This window comes from Caloenas nicobarica, chromosome 28 (genome assembly GCF_036013445.1).
Source record: "Caloenas nicobarica isolate bCalNic1 chromosome 28, bCalNic1.hap1, whole genome shotgun sequence".
In the NCBI taxonomy this organism is placed as follows: domain Eukaryota; kingdom Metazoa; phylum Chordata; class Aves; order Columbiformes; family Columbidae; genus Caloenas; species Caloenas nicobarica.
In genome coordinates, this window is record NC_088272.1 from 2,029,198 (window position 1) to 2,038,753 (window position 9,556).

Here is a 9,556-nt window from a genome sequence, read left to right on the forward strand (position 1 = left end):
AGCCTGGCTTTTCTGAAGATGGCTGAAAACCCTCCTGCCGATGATGCAGTGAATGAATTCCTTAGTTTTCTTTGATTACATGCATAGATTTCGCTTTACCTGTAAAACTGTCTTTATCTCAACCCACAAGTTTTCTTTTGTGTTTCCAATCCTCCGCCTCATCCTGCTGTGGGGCAGTGAGTGACAGACTATGTGGTGCTGAGCTGCTTGTCAGGGTTAAACCACAAAACTAATTAAACTCTGCTCCTGGCTCTTTGCTGTGTGAGTGGGCTCACTATTGTGTGTGCGTTTGGGTGTGATGGCACGTACACACCTTCTTGGTCAATTCTAAGTGAGGCTAGCAAGGAGGAGGAGGACACCAGGATCTGGAGAACCCCAGGGTTGGAATGTCCAAGTGGGTAATATCTCTGAGTCTGGGCTGACCCAAACCCCGGGTCCACACTGGAGGGACCACAGGGGTGTGTGAAACTGCAGGTAGGTTCTACCCAGGATGTACAGACCACTCGTGCAACCTTCACACCAGATCAGCCTGAGAGGGGCAACAGGACAGGGTCAGTTCTGTTGCTCATGGTTGTGTAAGTGCTGCTGTTGGTGTGGTGGCTGTGAGGGTGCTGTTGCCTGTTGGAGTTGGTCAGTGTCACATGGTCTGTGTCCATCTTTGCTTCCCTGCAGATACCTGCATTTAGTGCTTTCCCTTTGATGACTCCACCTTGGGCCATGTCTCACTCTGTGGGGTCCTGTCACTGCCCACCTCAGGCACAGCCGGTCCGTGTGTATCTCACGGGCTCTCGGGCAGCTCCAGATTCCTCTCCAGGAGGATTGTCCTCTGCCTCATCATGCACTGGGACAGCCCAGTGTGGCTGTATCTCATGACCACTCCCCATCTCCACTGTCAACAGACAGCAAGGGTTGTGTCTTAAATCACAACTCTGTTGTGAATCAGCTTCCAAGGTGGCATCGAGCTTTTTCCTCAGGCCCTTTTGAGGGAAATTCCTGGGCCCATTGTTGAAAACAGCTTTGGAAGAGCAACCAAATCTTGAGGAACTGCACTCTGGAGATGTCATTTTATTACAGAGATGCTATGGGAGACTCAGCTCTGACACAGTGTTAGAAAAAGATTTATACAGGTTTCAGGTGTTTTAAAACTATTTATAATGGGTTCATTATTCAGGATAGTGAGCTAAACATGAACAGTTATGTACCAACATAATAACCATAAATAACAATAGTGGTAATGCTAACAAAGTAAAAGGGATAAAACAGGGTACAGGCCTGCATTGGGATACAATTAGACATCATTTGTGGACAGTGATGGAAAGATGATCAGTATTGACAAACGCCCATGAAATCACTTTCCTAATGGACTCCTTGAGCTCCTGGTTCCTCATGCTGTAGATGAGGGGGTTCACTGCTGGAGGCACCAATGCGTATAGAACAGACACCACCAGGTCCAGGGATGGGGAAGAGATGGAGGGGGGCTTCAGGTGGGCAAACATGCCAGTGCTGAGGAACAGGGAGACCACGGCCAGGTGAGGGAGGCACGTGGCAAAGGCTTTGTGCCGTCCCTGCTCAGAGGGGATCCTCAGCACGGCCCTCAAGATCTGCACATAGGACAGCACAATGAACACAAAACACCCAAATCCTAAACAGACAGTAACCACAAGAAGCCCAGCTTCCCTAAAGTAGGAGTGTGAGCAGGAGAGCTTGAGGATCTGGGGGATTTCACAGAAGAACTGGTCCAGGGCATTGCCCTTGCACAGTGGCAGTGAAAATGTATTGGCCGTGTGCAGCAGAGCACTGAGAAACCCAGTGGCCCAGGCAGCTGCTGCCATGTGGACACAAGCTCTGCTGCCCAGGAGGGTCCCGTAGTGCAGGGGTTTGCAGATGGCAACGTAGCGGTCGTAGGACATGATGGTGAGAAGAGAATACTCTGCACCAAACAAGAAACATACAAAGAAGACCTGGGCAGCACATCCTGCAAAGGAAATGACCCTGGTATCCCACAGAGAGTTGGCCATGGATTTGGGGACAGTGATGGAGATGGAGCCCAGGTCGAGGAGGGCGAGGTTGAGCAGGAAGAAGTACATGGGGGTGTGGAGGTGCTGGTCACAGGCTATGGTGGTGATGATGAGGCCGTTGCCCAGGAGGGCAGCCAGGTAGATGCCCAGGAAGAGCCAGAAGTGCAAGAGCTGCAGCTCCCGTGTGTCTGTGAACGCCAGGAGGAGGAACTGGGTGATGGAGCTGCTGTTGGACATTTGCTGCCTCTGGGCGTGGACACTGTCATACGCGAAAAGAAAATGAAAAGATAGGGGACACTTCTCTGAGCAGAATCAAAGCCATTTCTCACACACCCTCCCCTGCTCCACACCCCTTGTCCTTTTCCAGACCTTCCTTCGGGTCCGTGGCTGAGCCCTGGGTGGTGCTGGCTGGAGGTGCCGTGAGGAGCAGGGCCTGTGCCCGCTGGCTGCCCAGGAGTCAGCCCTGCTCTGCAGCAGGGGTCATGGGAATGGGGGACAGGGGACGGACCTGGGGTTCAAAGTTGTCATCTGAAACTGCTGCTGGTGCAGAAGGGCCTGTCAGCATCTGCACTGTCACAGGGAATGAAACAGGATGGTAAAATGAAGTTTGAAATGCTTGGGGTTTTGACAGCTTCACAGAATCACAGAAAATTAGGGATTGGAAGGGACCTCGAAAGATCATGTAGTCCAATCCTGCAACTCCCCTGGAGAGTGTTGTTGGGTGTTAGAAACCCTCAGCATTTCTGCTGCACTCAGGGAGAACAGAGCGAGTCCTGCAAGACCAGAGGATGCCTGTGGGTCAGTGCAGAGTGAGGGCAGCTGCTCTGTCCCTCTGTCTTGCTCCAGCTGCCCTGGGCTGGCACCTTTCTGAGATGGTGATCACACTGCCATGTTACCCTGAAAAGCCACCAGGCACTGCTGAGAGCAGAGGTTTGCAGGCTGCAAAAAAGGACAGGTGAACCTAAGGCTGATGTGTCCAGCCAAGGTGATGCTGCTGCTGTCCATGGGCAGAGGGGTGGCTGAAGGGATGTTACAAGGCCTCTGGCAGATCGGCTGATCACTCAGAGTTGCAGTTCAGGAGTCTCAGTGACTTGTTAAAATTGGAGAGCTCCTTTTGCATTTATCCCTTCCTCCATCTCCCCACCCTCCAAGTCTTGGAATAGGAGACTGAAAGGACAGACTCGGGAAAGCTCCTTATCTTTATAGTAATACCTGTATAGATCTTCTCCTTGAAACCTCCAATTGGAAGCAGTCTGGAGTGATCTGGAGCTGTGAGCAGCCCTGACCCACGGAGAACCCAGAGGCAGAATGACCCTGCCCTGCTGGGGGTCGCTCCTTCCCCCCACAGCTTCTCCCCTCAGTGTTGTTGGGATCTCCCCGGGCAGGCTGAGCGCTGACCCTGGCAAGCGGCAGAGTCCCTGCCCCGGCACAGCCCTGTGGTGCAGGGACCCTGCTCTGCAGGACAGCCCTGGCCACCCCTGCCTGCACATTTACATTTACACCCCACCGCCATCCTTGGCAGAACACAGCATTCATGTCCTGTCACTCTGACGGTGCAGAAGGCAATCCCTGCTCTGCAGCACATCCTCTTCCTTTGCATCAGAGAATCTCTGAGAGTTTTACTTACGTCTCTTGTAGGCTCTGCAATGTGACAGCTTTCTGAGATCCTACCATGATTTGCAGATGCAATGCCCTACAGCCACAGGCATCATATCTGCGAAGACTTCATTTCTAGTGATCTCTCAGCATCCTCCCACCCCAGACTGCGTTGCCCTTTCTCTCCCTGGCTCCTCTGTCCTTGGTGCTGCAGGCAGAGCCCTCAGCCCTGCTGCGCTTTGCAGAGGAGCTGCTCCTGGGCAGAGCTGTCTCTCTGCAGCGCTGCCGCTTGCCATGAGCTCCCTCTGTCCCAGGAGCCCAGCCCAGCTCAGCAGCACAGGAGCAGCCCACGATGTCCCTTTCTCTGTCCCCTCTGGGCTCCCTCCAGGTGTCCCTGGGGCTCCAGGGGCACATCCTTTGAGACAACCTGAAGTAATCAGACATGTTGATTCTCTCTCTTCAGGAGAGACACTTCTTGCCAGCATTGTGTTCTTTGTACTAAAAAATAAATTGGTATGAGAATCATCTTTTCTTGTCCCATTATTAGGCAGGACAAAAAGAAAGTTACAGGAAAGGATCTAATTTCTAAAAACTGGAGGAGGAATATGTTCACCTGAATGAATTTAGGCATTATATTTTGGTTTTATACTCATAGGTCTAGAGAGATATCCAGCCATCTTTTGGCCACGTCATGTCTGTGCTCTGAGGCAAAGCCTTTGCACACATGGGCTCTTGGACACTTGGTACCAGGTTTCCATGGGGCGACTCAGAGGTTTCCTGGTGCCACAGCTGGGGTGGTTCAGCCCAGATGTGAGGCAATGTCCTCAGCCAGGGACCTGACTGGCTGAGCTGGAGCTGTCAGTGTTGCAGACAGAGCTGTGACACGGATGGAATAAACTGCCAAGGCAGAGTGGCAGAAGGTAGTTCATCTGGTCTTCAAGCACAGCAGCCTCCAAGTACAGCAACAGTCCAGAGCAAAACTCAGTCTAGACCTGTAAGGCAATTCAAGGGCCCCATAATGAGCTGTTCCTACTGCAGGAACAGTTAAAGGAGAAACAAAGACACCTTGTGGCCACTCATTGATTTAATAATGGAAAGAAGTGATATTCTCTGTGTCTCTAGTCCTCCATCTTCACCAGCAAGGTCTCCCAGGCCTCTGTGACTGGAGGCAGAACAACCAGCAGTGGATGGGGATCAAGTCAGGTGTCACTGGAACCAACACAATCCTTTCCAGTCTATGGGGCAGGAGGGGCAGCATCCCAGGAGCTGAGACAGCAGGACCATGTCACAGTGAGGACACTCTCCACCTTCTTGGAAAGCTCATGGAGACTGGGGGGACTCCCTGACCACTGGCAGCTCTCACACAGTGTGCGCACTTTTCAAAAATGGCCAATGGGTGAGCAGGGGAACTAAGGGCTGTGCCCCAGAACATGTCCACTGGGACCCCATTTCTGGGTGTGTGAAAGAGAAGGTGACGGGGTTTACCCAGGGCAGGTTGTGTCTGTCCATCCTCTTTGCTTTCTGTGAGGAAAGGACAGGGTTGCTGGACGTGGGGAGAGCAGTGGTCGTCTGTTACCTGGCAGTCAGCAAGGCATTCAGCATCATCCCCCACAATATTCTTGTGTCCAAGGTAGGATATTATGGTTTGTGTCAGTGTGTAAGTAGACGGGTAAAAAATAATCTGGATGGTCAGGCTTGGAAAGCTGCTATAGAAAGGGAGAAACTTTCCAATCCTGAGGACAGTCAAGCACTGGAAGCTGTTTCCCAGGGGTGCGCATCCACTCTACCCCAGAAAGTGACCAAGATGTGTTTGGATAAAGCCCTGAGTAATCTGGTCCGACCCTGCTTTGAGCAGGAGGTCGGTCAAGACACCTCCCAAGGTCCCATCCAGCCTGAATGATGCTGTCCTTTCATTCCCTTCATGTTTTCAATTTAGGGACAGTTCTCTAGTTCTCCCTGGCCACAGGAATAATTCACATGAGGTGCAGGGCTGCTTTACAAGTGCCCCCAAACAGCTCTGACCACATCTTGTGCATCCCTTTTCATTTGCCTCCACCCAAGTTCTTCTGTTCTGCTGTCCTCATGCCCACCTTGTTCATCCTTTCAGAGCAGGTTGCTCAACAGGTGTCAGCATCCGTGTACAGAGTCTGCACACCAGCCAGGCAGCAAAGCCATCGTTACAGAAATGGAGACGGGGCTCTTGACGAGCTCCTTGCACCCAGGAATCGGCATTTCTTGTCTGCTGAGATTCCCGTGAACACCTGAACTTTAAGTGCAGAGCATGTGAGTCCTCGTTGGGTATCCTGGCTTGTCTCTTGACCCATGTGGGGCTTCAGGGGGTGAAGAGAATCAAAACCAACTCTTTGGCTGGGGTAGTTTCATTTTACATGTGTCACACAGGGCAGATGAAGGGAGCTCAGAACTCCAGACTCTGCTGCACTGTTGGGACTTGAGAGACTGGAAATGCAGGTGACGGTGTGTGTCAGTGCACACCACATAAACATTCTGGATTCCTTTTTGCTTTTGCACTGACCTGGGATCTGTTCCTTGTCATTCTTTGGTCAAAAAAGAAATAAAACTGCCCTATGTCACCTCCCCTCACACCAGAAAAAAAGGGGAAAAAGCATGAAAGAGGGGTGATTTCAGGGCAATTCTCTCCTAGGATGTACTTTTTAAATGATAAAACTAGTAGAAGTGAGAGAAAAAGCTCTTAAAAAGAACTCCATGCAAGAGGTCAGCTACTGAGACGTAGTAGCTCTTTTGAGAAGCAAGAATGACTGTTGGGAATGAAATTAAAAAACTTTAGTTCATCATCATCATCATCAAGAATAAGGAACTCCCTGTTATTCTTATTAGTGATTGTACCACTTTTCAAAAACATCCTTGAGATTGTCTCTATTTTTCGCTGGCTCCAAAACTGAGCCTGCTCAGATTTTGAAAGGACTGCTTGAAATCTCTGCAACTCAGATCTCTACATCTGTCTCTCATCGAAGATCTTTTACCCCAGAAAGGGGAAAAGTCCCAACGCAGGCACCAAACCAGTGCCCAGCCTGCCTGGAGAGCCAGGTGAGTGGTGCCACACAGCAGCCAACCTCAGGGGCAGCTGGAGGTGATGGGAATTGAAATGGTTTTAGCTCAAATCATAATTTAAGGTTGGAAAAGACCATTAAGGTCATAAAGTCCAATTGTAAATACGACACTGCCAAGCCCACCCATTACACCATATCCCTAAGCATCATGTCTACACATCTTTTAAATACCTTCAGGGATGGAAGCTCCAATCCTGAGCTGGCAGGACAACACTGTCTGCAGTTAGACATAAGATACCTGTCATGACTGTGACTTCAGAGCTCATTGGCAGAGTTTCTCACACCGTTCTCTGGGCAGGGCAGGTGTTGGGAGATGGGCGCACACTTCAGTTTCCAGATGCCAGGACAGAGCCCAAGCCATCCTGCCCTTGCCCTCTGGCATCCCATTTCTTGAGATGCAAAGCTGCTGGGCCTTCTGTGGATAATCATGTTAAGAGGCATCAATAATCATTCAAGTGTTTGTATAATTTCTCTAAGAGTGTCAGTATTAAAAATAGTAAATATCTGTAACACAGCAGTCTGCATCTGTGGTAGCCCCACTGGCAGTGCCAATCCAATAGGTATTTGCAGTATAAGGCATGACACCCCATCCATAAGTACACATCTAAGTGGGTCAGATGAAGGGTGGTCTGGCAAAAATCACCCTGTTCCTCCCCAGGTGCACGGACACTGCTCATGTGCCTCTCCAGAGAGTGGCAGAAGCCGGATGCCCTTCTCGGGACAGACTCCTTCCAGGAAAGACACATCAATGCAGGTAACTCCTCAGGTCTTCATGGCATTTCACTTGGCATCAGTTTTTATATATTTGTTTTTTTCCTGAGACTACTCTTTCTGCACAAATGCTCACAAAAAGACACCCATTTAGTAAAACATGGTCATCAAGGTGCTGTTATGGACAAGAAACCTCACCATGAGCTCTGGAGGGAGGGACGAAGATGATAACAAGCACCAGGAAGAACCAAGAAGCTCAAGGCCTCTTCTGAAGAGTGAGAGGCCCTGAGCAGCAGTGAGCGGCCATGTGTGGTGTGGGAGGGTCAGGGGATGTGAGGTAGAGAAGGGTGATGGCTGATGACTTCAGCAAATCCTTATAACCATGTCTGAGCCTGCAAGTGGGATGTGGCTGATGTCTGCGGGGGGAGGAGGAATAGGAGAAATATTTTTGGTGATTTTGGAAAGAAGGCAGGCTTCTCTTGGACTAGTCATATATGGCAGTGACATTTGCATGCTGTGGGCATGGCTGTGCCTGGGAGATGGGGAATGGCTGCTGCTGGGAGGGCTGTGCTCAGGCATGACCCATGAGCTGACCTTGCTCTGCTCCTCTCTTGCACTCCCCATGCTTGGATGGTCCTCAGGAATCATCCATGAGCCTGGAGGAAGCACCAGCCTCCTGGAGTGTTGGCCCATTACTGGAGGACAAGAGTGAAAGGTTTGTGAGACACATGGGAGTGCAGGAAGACACGGGTCTATGCGTAGTAGTAAACGTGTTAAAGAAGAAGACCTAAAGACCATTGGCTGATCGTGCTAATGTGGAATAGATTGATTTTTCTTTTTTATTTTAGGGCAGCAGAAGAAGGAACGTGTGCTTTCAGTGCTGGGGCATGGATCCAAAGAGTGGATTCAAGCAAGTTTGGGACCGGGACAGCTCAGGTGATTGGTGACCATTGCAGGTCTATGAAAGAAGCTGCATGGGCTTGGGGAGCCTCATAGGCATTGCCAAACCCTCAGAAAACTAGAGCCCTGTGGATAAAGCAACAGCACTTGGCACCAAAGCCACACCCAAACCACAAATACCCTCCCAGTGACCACAGGCAGAGCCTTGAGAAACATTTGACTGAAAGGGTCTCCTTTGCCAGGCCCTGGGGGTCAGGGCTTGGCCATTCTGATGCTAAACAACCATGAAGGGCTGACAGGGCACCAGAGCCACCTCCACATCGCCTTTACCACCTCTGACCATTGTCTCCAGGCTTTTCCTTCAGCAGCCTCCAGGGACAGGGACTGCTTGTGTCAGCGATGGCCCCTCGTGGGGTCCCAAACAGCCTCAGAAATTTGGGGTGTGTTTCTGCCTTTCACTTCATTAGAGGTTTGTTCATTCTTTCAGTAGCTGCAGTTCAGGACCACGGCAGCAGAGGGCTCATTAACAGCCAAAATGCGCTTACAAGCCAAGGCTCTCTGCAGCACTTGCCTAAAGGCGACAAGTCTGGTGTGGATGATTAGACAGATTTCAGAACCGTAGCCAAACAGTGAGCATTTCCATAATAAACAGTAATAAAGACAAATTTCTTATATTTCCATCCCCCTCCCAATGCCCTCATTTCCAGAACAGCTGGTATCAACAATCTCCAATATTGATCTAGAGAATCTCCTGATAAAGACTGAATGTGTCAGAAAAGTGGGTGCCTAAAGCACCACTTGAGTGAGGAGACAGGCCAGGACACCTCAAGAGGAATCACACAACTCTGGACCCAGAGGTGGGTGTTCCTGGGAATCTCAGGTGCCACAGCACAGCGATACTTGTGTTCAGGGAGATGGTCAAATGACCCATCTCCTTTTCTGTAATGGTGTCTGAGTTTGCTCAGGTAACTCCTGACTTGAGCCCCATCCACTCCTGGCTGTTCTCCAGACTCCTGCCTTCAGGAACAAAGTCCCAGGAGACCTTGCTGGTGGAGATGGAGGCAAAGAAGCCGTGAAGTACCTCAGTCCTGTCTGATACTACTCTTACAAAGTTCAGCAGCAGGCCCATGTTCGCCCTGTCTATTCTTCTACTGTAAGGAAGCAATGTCAGCTCATCTTGCTGCCCTCAGCCTCCCCTGCAGGTATCAAGTCCAGGGCAGCTTTGACATCATCCCCACATCC

The 9,556-nt window shown here is 50.5% G+C and overlaps 1 protein-coding gene across 1 annotated transcript; it reads right to left on the reverse strand.

The window, feature by feature from the left end:
* Positions 1 to 1,295: 1,295 nt before the first annotated feature.
* Positions 1,296 to 2,255, reverse strand: LOC135999512 (olfactory receptor 14J1-like). The gene has a single exon (XM_065653083.1). The coding sequence runs from the start codon at positions 2,253 to 2,255 to the stop codon at positions 1,296 to 1,298; it is 960 nt and encodes a 319-aa protein (XP_065509155.1).
* Positions 2,256 to 9,556: the final 7,301 nt, after the last annotated feature.

Coding starts and splice junctions, on each gene's coding strand:
- LOC135999512 (XM_065653083.1), bottom strand. CDS start 2,255: ATGTCCAACAGCAGCTCCATCACCCAGTTCCTCCTCCTGGCGTTCACA.